Genomic DNA, 20,861 nt, shown 5'->3' with positions numbered 1-20,861 from the left:
TACCTAACCTAACAATGCTAAATTACCGGTTGCAATTTTAATAGGAACGTTGAAAGCGAGGGATACCCTTGCTGTGATTTTACGCTCGGCCGACGCTTTTGCGAAGCCGCGATAATTGTGTTGAATACCTAAAGAATAGGCAACGCGACGACGTTCTGGCTTACCTCAAACAGATTCTCTAGAACATATACGTTGTGCGGAGTATATAACGTATGACATTGCACGCGCAACGTAAAGTCTTCATAAAAAATCATTATTATCGAAGAAACATCATTATACCATTGATACAATCCTGAAAATAGGAACAGGCGATAGAATTTTCATCATACGTTCCTGAAAGGATTTTCGTTGCACCACGACGCCGACGCCGGTCATTATTGGTCATTACCTATTTCATGGACAACACTGATTGCTCGACCAAAAACAATTAATTACTGCTTTATTTTATATCCTTCACATTGTTATAATTTAAAGACTATACATATACATATAATATAAATATAAATATATATATATATGTATATTATGTATTATATAAATATTATAATATTATGTAAATTCTAACGATTGACGAGGTATTGTAATATAAATTACAATAAGATATCACATATAGATATCGAAAAGCGCTCGGAACTCTCGTAAAACAATAAATATCGATCGATCTTATTGGAGCATCGATCTGAACTAATAGAAGATAGCCAGATATCTTCTTTATCTCTTCCCTTTGTTCGATTTCATCATGCCAGTTCGAGCTTCGAAGAGTATTAAAACGATTCTTATTTGTTTTTTGTGTAGTAATAACAAAAATCTTTCAAAGGTAGATCTAATATCTGGTAAGATTTTTCTTTTATCGTTTCATTGTTTTCTAAACGTATTATAAATATGTTGATATATATATATATATATATATATATATATATATATATATATATAACCGTGTACAGTTGTCATTGAGAGAGAACGAATCTCGTAAAATTGTTTTATGTATAAAATCGACGTATAATCTAGTTAGAATAGATCGTATCAAAATATTTACTAATACACCAAATAAACACATGGATTCTGTCCTTCTAGTAATCATACTTAATCTAAAACGTTGGCCGAACGATAACAGTCCATACGGAGATTTCCAATCGGCTGTAAAATAATATCGTAGCATTAATGTATCTTTTCGAAATTTTTCTTAATTTTTCTCATATTTGTCTTCGTACATTTCATATTATTTACTGTATATTATAATATATTTAAGTGGAACATTGAAATTACGGTCACGTTCTCTGATCAAGGATACTACTATTAAATTTTATTACATGTAATTTTCAATGATAATGATAATTTTTCAATTATTATTCTCTTTTTATTATAGTCGCATACTTGCATATATATATACATATATATTATATTAGTTCATCGTATAGATTTAATCACTCTAACGAAGACCTTTTATACTCTCTGTTTCAGAACACTACCACATATTCGTAGGAGACCTGAGCCCGGAGATCGAGACGCAGACCTTGAGGGAAGCCTTCGCTCCCTTTGGCGAGATCTCGTAAGTCCTCTTAATCTTCCTCATTAAGGACGACTTACCGTCGTCCTTCTCCTAGCGTAGCCTAGTTGCTGCTCTATACGAGCGCGATAATATAGCGCCATAATGCAACCAATGATCCTTCTCTTTCTCGATGGAGGACACATATATTTATGTTTCGTTTTTGGTCATAATATAATCGACGATGTTCATCCTCATTAACCATAATAATCATTACTAATCTATATCTTGATTAATATTCAAAAAAAAACAATCATATTCAAGAAGAAAATTTACGATCATCCTTAATATAAAAAAATATATAGACAAGTTTGAAGACATAATGGTTCGTTCTGAAACTGCAGTATAACCGTATACTTCCGTGTCTAAGCACGCTAAAACTTTCTTAGAGGTTGCAATGAAATTTCCAGAAGTCGCAGAAGGATAAATGGTAAATCAGAATATTTTGTTTTATCAAACGGTATCGTTCGTTTATTACATTTTTAACGAGCGCATTCGGCCTCTTTCTCTCTTCCTCACTTTCCTCTCTCTCTCTCTCTCTCTCTTTCTCTCTCTCTCCCTCTCTTCTCTCTAACCAAGGAACTTTTACGAGTTTCCATCATCGTCGGGACGTTTCATGATGCACCACCGACGCGAAACGATAATAACGCGTATATCTCCGTGATCGCTGGCCGGGAGTTACTGCGCTGACCTTGTATATTCCTCCTAAACCAGTTGATCGATAGAAACAGAGAGAGAGAGAGAGAGAGAGAGAGAAAGAGAGAAAGAGAGAGAGAGACGATTTAAAGGTGGGACGATGATATCGCGAAGAGAACAAGTCGGCCGTGACTCCACAGAAGTCAGAAACGAAATTCCGTCATTCCTCCCTCTCTCACTCTCATACATACACACGTTCATTCTCTCACCCTTTGTGCCTGATTGATTGTATCGGCATTGTATACAGCGCAACGGGAAATGCCGGCCTCTTGTCTGAATTCGCCGATATGATTTCGATTTGGCGCCGAGGCGGGTCGCGCCAAAAGGTAATATTTTTTCGGGGACGAGGAATAGAAAGTCCGTCGATCGTGAAATACGTCGTGCGTGTATAGAGAAAAAAATGAAAATAGAACAAGGAAAAAAGAAAAGCAATGAAAGAGCGAGATAAAGGACGTGGGCGATCGTTGCAAAATTGTACCAAAACTCGTTTTGGAGATCCTTCGGAATATACAGAATTGTAAAAACGAGTATTTAACAAACATTTCTTTTTGTTTGAATATACAATAAAACTATAAAAAAAAACAAAAAAAAAAAGAAATTGTAACGATTCTTTCATAGACATATTGCACAAACTTAGATGCATTAAATAATTTTCAAGAGAATTCAACTACGCATAGAAAAATTCGAATTGTAAAATTCGACAGTCGATTCGATCATTATCTACACTTATCTATGTATTTACATTGCAATTAATTATCCTAAAGGGTGAAACATTTCGTCGCGCAATACGCATAAACATACTACGCATAATTCGATATTTAAGTATACATCAATATTCTCTAATTATTATATGTATTTAAATCGTATTTGCAAACATATTTTGCAGGCCAGATCACCGTGAAATATAATATTCTTCAAATTGCGAATTATATCATGTGTTGGCGTGGCATTAATTATGAATGATATTTTATTTTATTGATATTTCTACTCAAAGTCGGTAAGCATAAATTGATACGGTCTTTATAACGAAATAACGAGGAGGAAGAGAAAGAAGGAGAGGGGAAAAGGGGAATGGCAGGTAATCCGAGAAAACGAAAATAAGAAAAAAGAGTCGTTTGTGCGACGATCATTAATAACGAGCTTATTATTCGTCGTACGATCGAAATGTATCGTCGATAAATATACGTACATTTATATATACATATATATATATATGTGTGTGTATGTATATACGTATATATTGTATTCAAAAATGCACAAATATTCCTCGTGAAATTTAACGATACAATCGAGCTTCTACCTATTAGGAAGCGTTCGCAAATGGAGCATCTACATATTAACATAAGTTTCAAATGTAGCAATAACAGGAAGCTTCTAACTCACGGAAGACACGTACAACTTAGACGGCGAGAATTCTCGAGCACGATAAGACGCGAGTTTTGATTCGAATTCTCCGGCCTTCGCCATGCTTTACGAACGAACGAACGAATGAACGAACGAACGAACGACATTCGAAAGAAAGAAAGAAAAAGAGAGACAAGACAGAGAGAAAGAGAAATAGAGAGAGAAAGAGAGAGCGAGTGAGCGAAACAGCTGGAAGTAGGTACAGTTTGCACTGCTTGGCACAAGAAGGTGAGTAGAAAAATGGGGCCCTCTAGGAAAATCGATTCAAACTCGCTCCGCGAGTACCTAAGCCGCGCTTTAAAAAGCTAGTGAAAAATTGCCAGAGGTTTTCCTCTTTTATTTTGTTTTCCGCTTGCTCCTTCCAACCTCGTCTTTCTCTCTCTCTCTCTCTCTCTCTCTCTCTCTCTCTCTCTCTCTCTCTCTTTCTCTCTTTCTCTCTTTTCGTCCTAGTCTCCTCTTACCCTTAGCCTCACCCTCATCACTACTAGTACTCCGACGTTTTTCTCTGGCTCTTTCCGCGTACCTTTCATCCTAGTAGGGTGCCTCTCTTTCTACCGATTTTCTTCTTTCTGCGTGGTAGCTTCGAAAACTAGTTAGCGCCAGGACTGGTTCTATAGCTAGGAAAAGGCTTGCCCTATGGCCTTGCTCTTTCTCCATAGGGTAAACACTCGAGATTAATTATGCAACCTCTGTGTAAGCGCTGATCCGTTCGACATTCGATCGAGAGGGATATCGAAGGGCGATTTACGAGCGTCTACTCTGAAACACGTTCCCTCGTGGCTTAGACGAGGTAAAGTGTCGTCTAGTGAAGTAGAGGAGGAGAAAGAGGAGGAGGAGGAGAAAGTGGAGAGAAAGACGGTGTGGTGCTTCTGAAACCCCCAAGAAAGTCGTTTCAGATATCTCCGAGGTAATCTCATCGTTCCACGCTCATTATTCTCTCGTCAAGACGGCCAATTAATATCATCGTCGTGGCATCAAGAGAAAGCAAGAGAGAGAAAGACAGATAAAGAGAGAGAGAGAGAGAGAGAGAGAAAGCGAAGAAGAGCAAAACTCGTATTCTTGGAAAGGAGAGAACATGCCAGCTTCATTTCCCGTTTTGACAGATATATACAGAATTGCGAGTACTCTCGATCTCTTGAAAGTCGAGCGAAGACGCGCGAGCATCGTCTCGTATCGTCTCTCGCGAGAAGCTATTAACATTCTGTCTCTCTCTCTCTCTCTCTCTCTCTCTCCTCTCTCCTCGTCTTACTCTCCCACAAGAACTTACTTATTCGAATGGCTGGATCGTGCGATAATATCCGCGTTAGGAATGCTACGTTTCGCGTTATGTATCTCTATCATCTCAAGGAGGAGAAGTAGATGGATAGAAAGAGAAAGAAAACGAGAGATAGAGATAGATAGATAAATAGATAGAGAGTAAGAGAGAGAATGAGAATGAGAATGAGAGAGGGAGAAAGAGAGAGAGAGGAAGAGAGGAAGATAGGAAGAGATTTTACATCCCAACGAGTTCAAAGGCTCTCCAACCCCTAGAGAGAGTCATCCATTAATAAAGCATTAAGCTCCCCGAATGCTCGACGATTGTCAAAAGAATTTCGATATGCCCCTGGTCGACGCCTAACGACGCGATCGCGCGAATATTCCATGGATAATTTATCGGACAAGGGGAGAATGGTTTCGGTAGCTAGCAGCGTGAACGCTTTTAACAGCATTTTCTGGTATTACGGTAAAGAGATCGGTTTATTACATCGATACGATCGACCATCGATCATTATCTCGGCAAAACGATTCCTATTTTTCATACTCTTTCGGGAAATATTTCTTGCAAGTACTTAAACGATGTTTACTGTGTTAGCCATAGATTAAAGAGACGAAGAGAGAGAGAGAGAGAGAGAGAGAGAGAGAGAGAAACAGAGACATAGAGATGAAAATGGTGTTCCTATTTTAGAAAGGGTGAATTGCCGCGTTATGTTGTTTATATCACGGCTTGATCTCGAAACGAAGAAGCAAAGCTCGCTTTCAGGTTTAAATGGCGACTAAGTAAGCTCTACCTTTACCTTCTACCATTTCCGCCGCCTTAGTCTTCACCTTTGACCAACCTTCAACGATACTACTGTATACACGTACCAAGATACATATACAGTTAAATCTACGCGTTCTCACACGAAAACGATTTAGGTAGGCTCGCGAGCACTACCTTTTACTACTACCAATATCATCGGCATCTCACTTATACTTGGAGAAAGAGAGAGAGAAAGAGGAAGAGAGAGAGAGAGAGAGAGAGAGAAAGAGAGATAGAGAGAGGAAGAGATAACTCTCGTAGTCCGACACGAGGAGCCTAACTTATGATAGACGGAGGCTTCGTTACCACCAGGCTCCCTTACACTTTCACGAGCACCCTTCTTTCGCTTGGCCGACCGTCTAACCTTCGACCCTCTCTCTAACAGCTTTTCCAAGATAAAGAGAAAGCGAGAGAGGTTTAATCCATGGATTCAGAAACGTTGGAGTAGGAAAAGGATAGAAGAAGAAATGAGCTAGCAAGAGTATAACGAGGCCTTCCCATTCTACTTCCCATGTATCTTCACTCTCTTTCCTCCATCTTCTTCTCTTTCTCTCTTTCTCTCCCTCTCTCACTCTCTATCATTTCTGGATTTCATTATTAATATTTAATTGCGGGTGGGAGAAAGATTAAAAAGTTTTTGGAATTTTAATATAGCTATCCACCTGGGATCCTATCTTCTACGGACAAAACCGTGCCAGATATATATTTTGTATGTGTATATATATATATATATGTGTGTATATATATATATATATATGTATATAGGCATTAAAATTCGGTCAACCTACTAACCCCTCTATTCTTTCTTCTCTTTCCCAAGCTATTCTCTAGGAAACTACGAAGCGAAGAATTCTTAACGGATCTCGTTATCAATCTCTCTCACTTTCTCTCTCTTTCTTTAGACCGACAGACAGTTCGGGTAAGTCGGTCCATCTCTTCTCTTTCGCATCGTTAGTTAACGCTCGATCGAGCTCCGTCTCTTTCTTTCTCTTTGATTGTATAGGATTCGATTGTACAGAGAAAAAAAGAGCGAGAGATAAAGAGAGAGAAGATATCGTTAAACAATATTTTCTTTCATTTTTGTGAGCTCATGCTTGCACGCAAGCTGTAATCCATATCGAAGAATATTTCCAATAGTCTTTCAATCGTTATACTTTCGAATTATTATTTCATTACACATACAATTGTTTTATCATTACTGGAGTATACTTCGATATATATATATATATATATATATATATATATATATATATATATATAATTCTCTCCGATAGAACATCGTCTTTCGATAGAGCGATTATTTTACGAAGATGCAAATATTTCGCCGGCAGCAAAGTTTTCGCTTATAGAAGCGAGAGAGTTCCTTGAAAGAACGGGACTTCCTCGAAGTTACTCTTTAAATGGTCACATTGAATCGATCACGGTTGTCATCGTTATTCCTCGAGGAGTATAATAAAAGGCAAAAGGGGATGAAGTAGGGAGAAAGCAACGAAAAAGGGAGAAGGGGTGAGCTTCGAAGCAGCGAGCAAAAGATAAAAAGCACGATCGCTTTACTTCGTCGATCGTCGAGCACGAGTTTGTATACCGTGGAGGAGGCCGAAACGAGAGGATAAGGCACGAAAGGAGGTGGGAAAGGAAAGATAGAGAGAGAGAGAGAGAGAGAAGGGGAGAGGTTGGGTTCGGAAAAGTTGACAGCCTCGGAAAGTTTCGACACCCCGTAGAAAAGCGACGGCTCGATTAGTTTGCAAACGACCGTAACTTTTGCTCGAGATCTTTATCCGTAAAAGTACGGGCAACTTTCTCTCGCTATTGAACGGGGGTGAAAAGGGGTAGAACGGAGGTAAGGGATACGGCTGCTTCCATTGTAACGCCCGGACATAATAACTCAGCTTCTACTGTCTTCTCGTGTTGTTCTTTTTTTTTTCCTCTACCCTCCTTCTATCTTCGACACCTTACTCGTTTTTTATCTCTTCCCTTTCTTTTCTTCCCCTCTATCTTCGTGTTTGTACTTTTTTTCTTCTTTAAGTGTTCTTTAATCGTACGATCGATCGATATCCTTGAATTTGATTCATACATCTCGTACGAAGAGGAAACAAATTCTTTTTTATTTAAAGAAAAAGCTCCAACAAATTTGTAACATACACATGGGTTCAGTCATTCTCGAATACGTTAGTCCTTTGGCAATCTTCATGTACAGGTCGATTGGCAGGGTCAGGATGGTAGAGGAAATCGGGTGATCAAAGCGACAACCCAACGAAATAGCTTACCCCAGCGGATATCGAATTTCAGTGTTACAAGAGAATTATTACTTAGGTAGCTCTTACCAGCCGTGCACTTACCTATCCCCCTCTTATTGGTTATCTCGAGGCACCGGCCCTTTTCCTATATCGAATCTAGCTGGCTACGTATTTGCCGATTCATCGAATCACGCGGACAGAAATTTATTTGAAATTTCTGTCGGTCACGAAGGATATTCGATCTATCCAGGAATGATTTTCTCGAAGAAAAAGGGTATTAGTTACGAGATCCTATTTACAATTTTTCGTTTTATATTATAAATTTTCGTATAAATAAATCTACTTGTTCTTATTAAAGGTAGTCCCAAACAATCTTTTTCGATCTTAACTCTAAATGCAAGGAATTAGAGTTCTCTAAGATAGAACGGGCCAAAAGGAAACCGAGCATCGTTTATATCTGTAAATCCGCACTCGCGTGGATCCGTATACTCGCAACTGTTGTGAATGTGCGGTCACTTGATTTATTGCCTGCTCAAGATTATCACTCCTTCCTAAGGTAGAAGTCTGGACTCTCCTTAGACTCCACCCTTCCTTCTTCTCTCTCTCCTTCCTACACTCTATCTCTATCCCTAAGTATCGCTCTCTCTCTCTCTCACACACACACACTCTCCTTCCTCTTTAAACGAACTGTACTTCTCCGAGTGGTTTGTGACTTCCTCTTACGGTTTACGAAGCGGATCCAGCGTCCAGAATTCCTACGTAGACTACAAAGAAGAGAGAGAGAGAGAGAGAGAGAGAGAGAAAGTTTGTTAGATGAGAGTCTTATATCACTTTCGCAAGTTTTGTAATTCTTTATAGAAATAATACAAAATGAAAAGTTGTGCCTATCTAGGAATTAATACTAACACGATGTTGTTATATTTTTTATTGATACTAAAACGAAAAAAAAAGGAAAAGAAAAAGAAGGAAAAAGAAAAGAAAGTGGAAGGATAAAATGAGACAACCAAAATCCCATTCTCCTAGAATATTTATAATAATCGATCGATACCCTCTCGTCTTAGGGAAGACTCAACCCTCATTTTACGAGTATAACTTGGCGTCAATCTCGTTTCATCCCCCTTCATAAAATCCCGTAAGAACATATATATCCTCGCTAACAAGTAGATACGTATATGGCTCGTATTTTTTTCTTCTCTTTTCCTCTCTCTCTCTCTCTCTTTCTCTCTTTCTCTCTTTCTCTCTCTCATTCTCTCACATACTCTCTCACTATTTTTCTCTCTCTTTTCGTCTTCATCTCCTTTTTGCATGGAACGCGTGACCTTAACATGTTATACCTTCCTACCTACCTACCTATGTCGAAATTCCCAAAGGGGGTTGGAAATGGTGGCCGTTCCCTCGTAGAAGGAGGGTCGTACGAAGCGATATTCCGTGAAATGATTCAGGAAAGTTCCGAATAATGCGGCTCGCTGGTTCGACGGTGGACACTTAAAATCCAGCAACCGGAGTTTCACTCTCTCTCTCTCTCTCTCTTTCTCTCTCTCTCTCTCTCTCTCTCTCTCTTTTGCTAGGTCGCAACGTCCGATGTGCGAAAGGAGAGAAAGATAGATAGAGAGAGAGAGAGAGACATATATATACATATCTATATATATCCTAGAGCAGATCCTGGAGCCTGGTTATAGTAGTAATAGTAACTGGAGCCCGAATCCACCGAACGAGGAACGTTCCTCTCAAACTCGAGACGTTGTCAGGGTTTAAATCTTAGTTTCCTCCGCACCCTTCTAGCTTCACCACTCCCAAACTCCGACATAAGAGCGACTCAGTCTCTTTCTCTCTCTCTCTCTCTCTCTCTCTCTCTCTCTCTCTCTCTCTCTCTTTCTCTCTCTCTCTCTCTATCTATCTCTTTCTCTATCTCACTTTACTCCATGGGGACAGCCTGTATCTCCATCTCACTTGCTTCCTCCCGACAAACTGACCCCGTAAACTTAGCCTCAACACAGATCGCACCGGTCACACCACTGCACGCTACGGCAAATAGTCAAAGGGAATTCGGTCCAGTGGAGTCTGGACATAGTTATGACCATCCTTCGCGTATATTCCATCTTCTCTCGCTACTCGCGCGATTACACGCGTTTACCCATCTCCAACAAGAACCGGCCATACTTCTTCGTACGTTAAGTCGGTGAGTTCACATGGAAGTTTCTCCTTGGAAGATATACGATGAATGTTTTTCTTTTTTTCTTTTTTTCTTTTTCTTCTTACCTTCTCTTTCTTTCTCTTTTTTAATTTTCTCTCTCTCTCTCTCTCTCTCTCTCTCTCTTTCTCTTTCGTTTCTTATCTCTATATCGAATAGAAGAGATCGAAATGATAGTTTTCGAAAGACACTTTTCTCGAGAACTTGGCAAAAGAAGGAGAAACGAAAAGAGATTTTGTGGGAGGACGTGTAATGGCTCGACTCTTCCGGTAGGAAGTTTTCGGGATGTCGACGACAACGATGGTAGTGGCAGAGGCAGGCACAGTAGTAGCAGAGGCGGTGGAACTAGTCGAGCATGTCTGAGGTAAGGTTTGCTAGGTAGGTCAACGGGCATGAAATTTCAATGAGGCTGCTACTCCTCCGTCGCCACGGAAGAATCCCCTCGGCGCGAGTATAGTCCACCAGCCTGAAATTATGCTTCGAGTCTAAAATATCGAGCGAGACGATAGAGGAACGTTCGCCGCTGTGACTGGAAGAGAAAAGCTTGGGAATGGATAAAGACGAAGACAGAGAGAAACAGAGAGAGAGAGAGAGAGAGAGAGAGAGAAGAGGGAAGAGAAGAAGAGTGAAGACCAAGAAGCCAGGAGAAGGAGCCACATCGTACATTCTCTTTGTAAACCTGTCTGAGGATCTCAAACCTTCTCCTGCTCCTTCTTTTGCTCCATCGTTTTAGGCGAATAGAGAGAAAAAGAGCAAGAAAGATAGAAAAGGCAGAACCGAGAACATCCAAAAACAGGCCACGTACGAGTCCCGCTTTGAAGCTCAATATCTCGTTTGCCAGAAGTCGAAGCGCCAAAGAAATCAATGTGACGCGTTAGTCTTGTTCCTTCCCAAGGATCTTCCCAGCTATCTTCCTTCTTTTCTTCCTCCTCTTAATTCGGGAGACGTAACTCTAACGTTATATAGTATATTAAAGATTGAAATAAGAGATTTATATGAAATCGATGCTCGGCAGATGTTCCTATTCGTGCACGTGTTATTTATTCGACCACTTTGCCAGTGAGAATTACTTTTTTTCAACTTTTGAGTTTTTAAGTATGGAAAAACTAGAAGGAATAAAGAGGGAAATAATACTATGTAGTGGATATATTTTATTCGTTAGGTAAGAACGAGAGATAAAGAGAAAAAACGAGTCTAATGCTGTGCCTTTTTACGAAGAAGTTGTTCTTCAGGAAAACTAGTCGTTTTCCCTTCATTCTTCCATCCACGATCTACCCTATTACCTTTCTTTTTCAGAATCCAACTTTCTCTCCCTCTCCCTCTCTCTCTCTCTCTCTCTCTCTCTCTCTTTCTTTCTTTTTTCCTCATTCCAGTATTTTATCTTGACTTATCCGTACGCCAGTAGGTACACGAAGGTTTAATGGGAAGAAGACGTAAGAATAAGGAGAAGGGGATAGGGTCGGCCAGCCGTCGTCGTCTAGCACGGAAAACTACCATAGCTGACTATCACGACAAGCTACTACTTTATGCTTGAAGAGAAAGCGAAGCTAGGGGAAGAACTATCTCCTGAGTGGAAGTACATGGACTCTACCTGGACCAAGTCTATTGCTGTCCGTCTAAAATATTCAACGTACTCGACAAGACAATGATATGTTTCTAGTCTCTTTTCTCTCTCTCTTTCTCTTTTTCTAGTATATAGTATATTATCCCTGTCTCTCTATCTTTTTTTATTCCTCTTAATTCTCCAACATTTTCAGGTAACTCAAATTTCAGTTGGCCCTTGAACGCGACTCCTTCTTCTTCTCTCGTACGCCTTCTCCGCGTTCCGGCACGCGGAATCTCCGCGGAATTTCGTTGCTTCAATCCGGATCATAACTTCTTCGAATACTTGGAATCCTTAGTCTCATTCAACGTCGCTCTCCGTTTATATCGGGACTACGATATCATTAAGAATTTTAGTTTCTTCTCTTCGATTCTCTTCGATTGATCTTTATTCCATTATACAATGTGTCATATATTTCTCGAGATTCATTATAGCCTATCCTTTAAGACTTTTAGAGTCGTATCAAATAATTTGAGTTCGTCGTTCCATTCGAAGAATTTCTATGTACATTCTAGGCTCGATACGAACATTTTCAACCATCTTCTCTTGTATCTCTCTCTCTCTCTCTCTCTCTCTCTCTCTCTCTCTCTCTCTCTCTCTCTCTCTGTCTCTTACTGTCTCTTTCTCTATATATCTTTCTATATCTTTCTCTCTCAGCTTCGTACCCGCATTTCTCGCGGAGTTGGAACGTTTCTAAGTACGTATTCTTCATTGCCGGCTTCAGCTATCCATCCGGGTGGCAGTACCGATGGTTTGTAGCACTCACATTGCTGCCAGGCACAATGAGAAACAGTCCGTTAATCCCACGCGATCTATCGTGAGCGATTTACCACAGACGGGAACTTAGTAATCAGCGTCGACTCGGTGAATGACGTCGTTCGGTCTACTTCGCGATTTCACCCCTCCTCCCTCCCACAATCCCTCCCTCTCATCCTTCCCATTGTATATTTCTTCGATATCCTGACCCTCTCCCAAGACACCCTCTCTTTTCTATGTACGTTCCATTGGCCGAAAAGAAAGAGAAAAAAAAAGAAAGGAAGGAAGAAAAAATACGTGCCGATTTCTGGACGATTGATTGGACGAGATTCGTTCGACGATGGGAACCGATAACGCGTAAATGGGAAGCGTCAGCATCAAAAAGGATAGGCGTTCTTTCTGATGCGAACGTTACGACCGTAAAAATCGATGTACGTTGTTACCTATTTCATGAGATTTCATGGTCGATTAATAATAAACATTAATCAGAAATTGCATGTAACCATTAAATAGTTCATTTGTTTGACTAATGATATCATAACGTTCGACGATTTCTCTTAAGTTATATAACAATGCTCATGGGGATTCGATTACCTTTTTTTGCTTCCTTTCTTTTTTTGTTCTTTATCTACAAATAAATTCTATCGGTTGAAAGAAGGGAGAGAATTTTCGTGATATCGAAAATAATATTCATTGAGCGGATAGAATGAAGCTAGGAGGTAGATACCTTCTTCTTAGTCGTCGAAGTAAGTAAAATTTAGTCGACTCAGGACGAACAAAGCGAACCTGCGAATAGGGAAGTCTCTAAACGAATCGAGAGGGAAAGAGAGAGAGAGAGAGAGAGAGAGAGAGAGAGATAAAAGCAGCAGACTAGTGATACAAGTCATGTATTTACGATCAGACGCAACACGTAAAACGAACGGAGAAGGTGGCTTTTCCGTGCATGTGCCTTCCACCTTAGAATGTTAGCCACCACGATTGTATAGGTAATATCAAAAGGACAAGATAGTCATAGATGAAAAAAAAAACATCAGAGAAGAAGACGAAGAAATGAACGAACGAGAGAGAAAGAAAAAGAGAAAAGGAGAAAGCAAGAGACCCTTTGAATACAATCACGATTCGTGTTGGTTCGTTCGAAGATAGAGTGAGATTTGGTAGGAATATTTAAATGTAGAGAGATTTGAAAAGGCTCTTCTCGTTTCCCCCCACCATCAGCACGACTATTGCCCTCAGGAAGAGCTAGGGATGGTTGCAGCTCGAATCTCCGGAAAATGCTATGAAAGAGGTCGGAAGAGAAAAGAAGGGAAAGATAGAGTTAGAGATAGATAGATAGATAGAAAGAGAGAGAGAGAGAGAGTTAACGCATAAGAGTAGAGCGCGTGTGCGTGGTCAAAGTTACGGAAATCGGGTAAAGGAACCAGGATATTAAGGACTCTCCCTATTCTTGTGAACTTGCTCTTTTTCCTGGAACCTCGCGAGAATGGTCTATCCAATCCCTTTTCTCTTTCTCTCTCTTTCTTTCTCTGTCTCCCTCTCTCTCTCTCTCTCTCTCCCTCTCTCTATTTTTCCCTTCTTTTTCCTCTTTTTCGTCACAGCACTCTCTTTTGTGTTCCAAGATTGATAGGTCACTTCCGGCTGGCGATTTCTTTTTACAGAATTGCGCGTTTCCTAGTTCCAACTTACAAAAGGTAACTCTAAAATGTACGTACGTGTGTAGGTGCAAGTGTATGCGTTTTTCTGGTGTTATAAAATCGAAGGGTAGAAGTTGAAGAAGAAAGTCTATCTCGGTGGCAACGTATACTTCCTGTTTTAATTTTCCGTTGTTCTTCTCGGAGTGCTTGCATACCGATATGGCGTTTCATATCACGCGGGAAATCTTGCGTGTCACGTACGCGGAATCTATGGAATGACTTGGCTCAAGCAGGGTCGCTTGAGAAGGGCTACGTTACGACGCTCCTTTCTACTTACCGAGTTTCTACTGAGAAAGCGTTTGACCATTATCGAAATGAAGGGACTCTCTGAAAAGTCGAAGAGTCTCTCGAAATGGCAGAAAATCGTAAGAAAAGTAAAACGTACGGCGAACGTCGTTGAAATCGCGAAGAGAAAAATAGACTAAAAACAAAATCAAAAAAAAAGAAAGAAAGAAAAAAGAAAAGAGAGAGACTGAGAGAAAGAGAAAAAAAAGAAAGAAGAGAAGAGAGAAAGAGAAAAGAAGAAAAGGAAATACATACGTCGAAGAGCGTGACAATAACGTTTTTAACCACAAAAGACTCGACTCTTGTGCTCTATACACGGCTGTCTCTCCGCGTCAGTATTCCTAGTGTCTCGCGCTATTGCGAGATAGAAAAAAAAAGAAGAAAAGAAAAAAAAATAACGCATTCGCGTTACTCTTTTTTTTCTTTTCTTTTTTCCTTATCCGGACTCCGTTACTCTTTCTCCCTTTCTCTCTCTCTCTCTCTCTCTCTCTCTCTCTTTCCCCCTCTTTCACTTCTCTCCCATTGTAACGCGACTCCGCATTGTGTTCCGTTTCATCTGCATCTCCTTGAAAATTACACAACGATGAAGCACGCCGCTTCCCTTTCACCTGCGTCACATTTCAACGTAACGCGAGAGCTCGGCGAGTATTCTTCCACGAGAATTGAACAACCTTCCCCATTTTATATCGGTTATCTGAGCTTTCGCCATATATAAGCGAGCCACGCGACCTCGTGCCTTACTCTTTTTCTCATAAGGGACGAGGAATAATATCCCTGCTAATTTAAAAAAAAAGAAAAAAGTAAAAGAAAAGGAAAAAAAAAACTGCACTTGCTCACGCGAAACGGAGAAACCGAGAGGAGGGAATTTATTATGCTAATCGGCTTGTCACGCGCATACATATGTACGTGTGAGAGTGTACATGTATGAAGATATACGTGAAAGATTAGAAGAAGAAAAAAAAAGTAGAGGGTTACGGTACTGATTACAAATATCAAAAACTTTCTATTACCTCAGCGATTTTTATGTTAAATAAAGAAAAAAGAAAGTAAAATAATGGAATTAGTGTGTTATAAATCACTCTTAACAACGATCGATCGTTGTTTCGTCCATCAGCAAGATTTGTATTGGGTCATTGCTCCATTAATAACCGCGTTGGTAAAACCATGATTGCATAGCTTTGCTACCGACGGCCCCTTTTCCAAATCATGCAAAAATGACTGAAAACCGATATTCCCTCGCGTATCGTTCGTTCGGACAGTTTAACCATAGCTTTTGCTATTCCCACCGGAGATCCATGCGAACATAGTGTATTATCAGAAAGTGATACAACGAACGCGAACAAAATATCGACGATAATACGAGTTCGAATTGCGATCAAGCCAAAGTAATTTGTATTCTTTCTATCCTGTTTTTACGATTTCATCCAGTAGCCATGTCTCTTTTAGAAAAACTTGTTCGAATTTTCATACATGCATATATATATATATATATATATATATATATATTATTAAACTATATATTACTAGACTGGGATGTGGGGGAGATTGAAACGTCAGTTAAAAAATTTCTTTTCAAACGCATTCATTCGTATCGGCAAAGGACGTTTCGTTCGCAACGAAGAAGCACTAGCAGCCATTTCGGTGACACGCCGTGGCTGGTGTGGCTTTAATAAAGGAAAGCTCTCTTTCGAGGATGCACCCGATAAGAGGCGGTGTACCGTGAATCGTGATCGCTATATGGCTACATATAACTGTCACTGGGCCGTGGTTCCGGCAGCTCCGCTCTAACTCGTAGCAACCCTATGGCGAATGTGTGCGAACGTTATGTACATATGTACGATACGTCGCATAGGAAAAATCGTAGCGAGTATAGGCGAACAAGCTGTGTCGAGTAAAGGAACCTGGATGTAAAAGAGATGTCTCTACGATTGTATGTGTATACATATGTATGTATGCGTGAACGTTCGAAGGAAGAAAGGATTCCGCATAGAAGGATGAGAAGGAGGAGCTCGTATTCGGACCGGTTCACACCCCAAGAAGTCGCGAGCTTGGCGATATTAGTTTCCGCATTTTGAAAAATCTCGTCATCCGGCGTCCTCGCTCGACACCGGTCCTCCTCCTCCTCCTTCTTCTCTTCTTCCTCCTCCTCTTCCTCCTCTTCCTCCTCCTCTTCTCTACCTCTTCCTTCTCCTCTTTCTCCTCTTCACCCACCTTCAGCCTTCCCTCAAGCCCGTTTATCCCCTCACGGGTCCCCTACTATATTGTTATTTGCATACCCGCCACCCGCCACCGCGGTCCGCATGAATATGGATGCGGACGTGGATGCTCGACGTGGTTGACTCGCGCAGCCAAAATTTCAACGAGGTCTTCCCTGGAATTTCGGGCCGTACGCATCCACCTCGCCATTTTATAGTCATCCTATGTTTTTCTTCTCTTTTTTCTTCTTCTTCTTCTTCTTCCTCCTCCTTTTTTTTTTGTTTTTTTTTTCTTTTCACTTCCAACCAGAATCGCGATGGACAATTTCTCGCGGAAAATTCGATGTTCGGTGTGGGCGTGGGGAAAATCACGAGTAATTATGTTTCTGCTCCTATCTATCTCTCTCTTTAATGCAAATGGAATCGTAAGTACGTAATAGGAATTGTAATGGGTATAGAGTAGAAGGAATACACAACAGAGTATATAATATTTATTCGAAACCTCGTAAATATTCTAAAAGATTTATATTGAAATGAAAAGTTTGAAAAGTTGCAAAAAGGTTGCTAATATATATTCATTTCTTTTTCATTTCAATGCAATATCACATTTAATTCATTTTCATCCGGTATTCATTTCGTCGGTTTCGATCATCTCGAAATAACAACATGTTGTCATCAGGAAGCTACCACGATTAATCGAGCTCGGTGAAAAGGTCCAACACGATTAGCGTTATCTAATGCCGCTTAAACGATATCAACATTATCGTCGTTAAGCATAGAGGACGACGAATCGCACGGAGAGACTCACCATTTCCGGTTAGGCCTTTTATCCTCATTTTCTCTACTCCGCAAAACTCGTTACGACGCAAATAGAAGCGAGCGAGTCGTTTAGAAAAAAAAAATAAGGGAAGCAGCGATTAGCAGAATGCCAGTAATTACGCTCCCGTGGAACCTCTTCGTGGTGGCTGGTAGAAAAAGAAAAAAAATAGGGAGAGGGAGAAAGAGAGATGGAAGAAAGAGGAGGAGGAGAAGGAGAAGGAGGAGAAGGAGTAAAGAAGAAAATAAAAACAATATAGGTGTGCGCGCGCACACGGTCGACGGATTATTAGTAAATGAAATTTCCTTGCTTGCAATGCTGGTGGTGCTTATGCTACCGGTGTGCTGCTAGTGTTAGTGCATCTGTATTCGTCATGAATGAGGCAGCAAGCGAGAAAGGAGAAAGCTACGAAGGGTAAATAATTCGTCTTATACGCGATAAAGCAGGAGCCGAGCGTCATTGCTGGCTGGTATTCCTTACAGGAAAGAGAGAAGAATTGAAGTGAACAAAATACCGTCTGATCCTAACTCATCAGGGAAATTGATGATATTAAGACAACGTTAACAAGGAAGATGAGAACGAACGCGTGTAGAAGTAAACTTATTTTTTGAATTTTTTTTTATCTCTCTCCCCGTTTTTAAAAATAATTTCCTTTGTAAATAAAAGGCATGTCATCTAGCTGGGTTATTTGCTTTGCTGAAATAACCAAAAAGCAACATTTCATTTGACATATTATTATGATACGTGCGTTTTTTTTTATTTTTGAAAATGTAAAATAGAATAAGCCGTGAGTCGATGCAAAATAAATAATCATCTAATCTCGATTATTATTATAATTTGTATTATTATTAATATCATTATTATCATGATATAAAGATATATAGCAAAAAGCTATGCATAATGAAAACGTGAGCTCTCTATGCATAAATGTGTGTGTGTGTGTGTGTAAATAAATAACAGATGTTATATATATATATATATATATATATATATATATATATATACAGAATACATCATATGCACTGACCGCTCTACGGGTTAGTCAGATATTCGGTATAAACAGCGTAGATTCGGTAACAAGATTTAAAAGCCACGCCGCTCTTTGCGGGATTTGTTTGATTCGGATCGGCGAAATAGAATTTATTACGTGCTACGAAGTCCTTTGTCGTGTCCTGGCCTTTCGGGATAACCGAAGAGCAAGGCTAGACCACTGCGTTGAGAAAATGATCGAGTAAATCCAAGTTGATTCGATTAAACTCAATGGACTCTCTTAGAGAATTTCGAAACTTGGAGATTTCTGACCTGTCATACGTTCCATTATAATTCATAAATTAGTTTTAAAACCGCAGAGATTTTTATAGAGAATTAACTGAGGCGAATGGAAAAATAAAAATATTGAGAGAATACCGAATTTATTACTATAATCTCAAATATTTGTCATCGAATATAACGCCGAGATTGAATTCATCGATTGAACTCAAAAACTATGGCTAGCTTTCAAGCTCGACTCGACGTATCAACATGTACATATGTATGTACAACCGAGGAAAACAATCGTATCCGGAAACACGTGGTAAAAAGGGTTGATAGCCGATCGAAATGATGCGTCGTTTGGAATCCACGTGTCATAACGATTCGCCTAACAACACGGTCAGTGCGATTGGGTATCATAATTTTCTTTTTCTCTCTCTTTCTCTCTTTTTTTCTTTTTCTATGTAGAGATACCTTTTTTTCTCTCGACACCGAGGGGAGACTATCGACATGCATTCGAGGCGTCCGATGCCTCGTGTAACAATTAGAATCGTGGCTGAGTTTGGGGTTGACCGCGACAAAGCGTACACCAGCGAAGTATCGAGCCGTGTATTTCACGGTATCTCTCTCTCTCTCTCTCTCTCTCTCTCTCTCTCTCTTTCTCTATGTTTCTCTGTCCCTCTTGTCCGGCAATAGCCACGACTCTCACCCCCACTACCACCACCATCGCCACCACCACCACCGCCATCACTACCACTATCATCGTTAACACCAAGAGGCAAGCGAGTGTTACCATATACACGTGTGTAGAGCACAAAGAGATGTACGTGAGTGAGTGAGTGAGAAAGAGGGAGAGATAGATCGGGGTCCTCTATCCACCCTCTCTCTCTCTTTCTCTCTCTCTCTCTCTCTCTCTCTCTCTCTTTCTCTCTCTTTGCATCCGCTCTTTCCACAATAGTAGACAGTTTACACAGGAATAGTTATATCTGTGGCTCGTCGAGCGTGCATGCTGGCCTGATCTGTACGTACATACATACCTGAAACCAATACCTATTCCCAAACGCTAACTAGAACGGCTCGTCCTCTCTATCTCACCCACTCTCTCCAAGAGCAGAACACATTGAGCTTCGCGTTCTGGTTCGTGCCGCGAACACACGAAAACACTCAAACGGTTTGGTACCGAAAGATCTATGGCCCTGGCAGAGGTGCTCAACGCGCTGCCTCCTAAATTGAGCCATTTGGAACGAGCTAACGTTATCGGATGCTCTCTAGTCGACGGCAATCTCTTCTCTCTCTCTCTCTCTCTCTCTCTCTCTCTCTCTCTCTCTCTCTCTCTCTCTCTCTTTGTGTGTTACATTTCACGATTCGTACGCATTTTCGATCCACCATACATATCCAACTCTTTTTTCTTTCCCTTTTTAGCTGTTCCAAAGTTCCATTTTATATAAAAAAAAAAAAGAAAAAAAAATTATGAATAAAACGTCGAGATTTTTTCAAATATATACACCGCGTCGAAGTTAAGTTACGATTTAACATATTTTCCTCGGCTCTTTTAAAAAATATCTTTTATGTGAAAGATAGAAAGAGAAAGAGAGATGTCGTCTCGTTTTATTCGTTCGTTTCACGTTGACGAGCAGCGACGTTGCACGCGCACGCTCGAGTCCTGTGAACGAAATACGCATAGGCAATTTATGACTTCGTGTCGATACTTCAGGGATTTATTTCCAGTGAGAAGCGTCGAATGAAACGGGAGAAGAGTAGTTGTGTGGGAGAGAGAGAGAGAGAGAGAGAGAGAGAGAGAGAGAGGAATAGAAAGAGAGAGAGAGAAAGAGAAGAGAACGATTCCTGACGTTTCGAGCTCGGACGGGTGTCCGTAAAATGGAAAATAACTCGAACGCCATCCTGCCGTCGTCGTTTATTGGAAGAAGTCTCTTATTGTCTTTCGCGCGAAAACCGCTTATTCGCGCCTCTTTTCTTTTCTTTTCTTTTCTTTTCCTTTCCTTTCCTTTCCTTTCTTTTCTTTTCTTTTCTCTCCTTTTTTCTTCTTTTTTTTTACCCTTCTTTCCTTCTTTGTCTTCTTTTCTTTTCTATTCTAACATAAATCATAACCATTCGCTGGGAATTTTTCGT

At 40.2% G+C, this 20,861-nt stretch overlaps 1 protein-coding gene across 8 annotated transcripts in view; it reads left to right on the top strand.

Moving 5' to 3' along the window:
- The window catches only part of LOC122627623 (nucleolysin TIAR), a 386,513-nt gene that overhangs the window by 304,300 nt on the left and 61,352 nt on the right, over window positions 1-20,861 (top strand). For all 8 annotated transcript variants that reach the window (XM_043808893.1, XM_043808891.1, XM_043808897.1 and 5 more), the window contains one exon: window positions 1,462-1,549. In XM_043808893.1, the coding sequence (XP_043664828.1) occupies window positions 1,462-1,549 (88 nt within the window). The remainder of the gene's footprint in view (window positions 1-1,461; window positions 1,550-20,861) is intronic.

This window comes from Vespula pensylvanica, chromosome 3 (assembly GCF_014466175.1).
Source record: "Vespula pensylvanica isolate Volc-1 chromosome 3, ASM1446617v1, whole genome shotgun sequence".
Classification (NCBI taxonomy): domain Eukaryota; kingdom Metazoa; phylum Arthropoda; class Insecta; order Hymenoptera; family Vespidae; genus Vespula; species Vespula pensylvanica.
The sequence above is the reverse complement of the archived record's forward strand: the minus strand, read 5'-3'. Positions and strand labels throughout refer to the sequence as shown.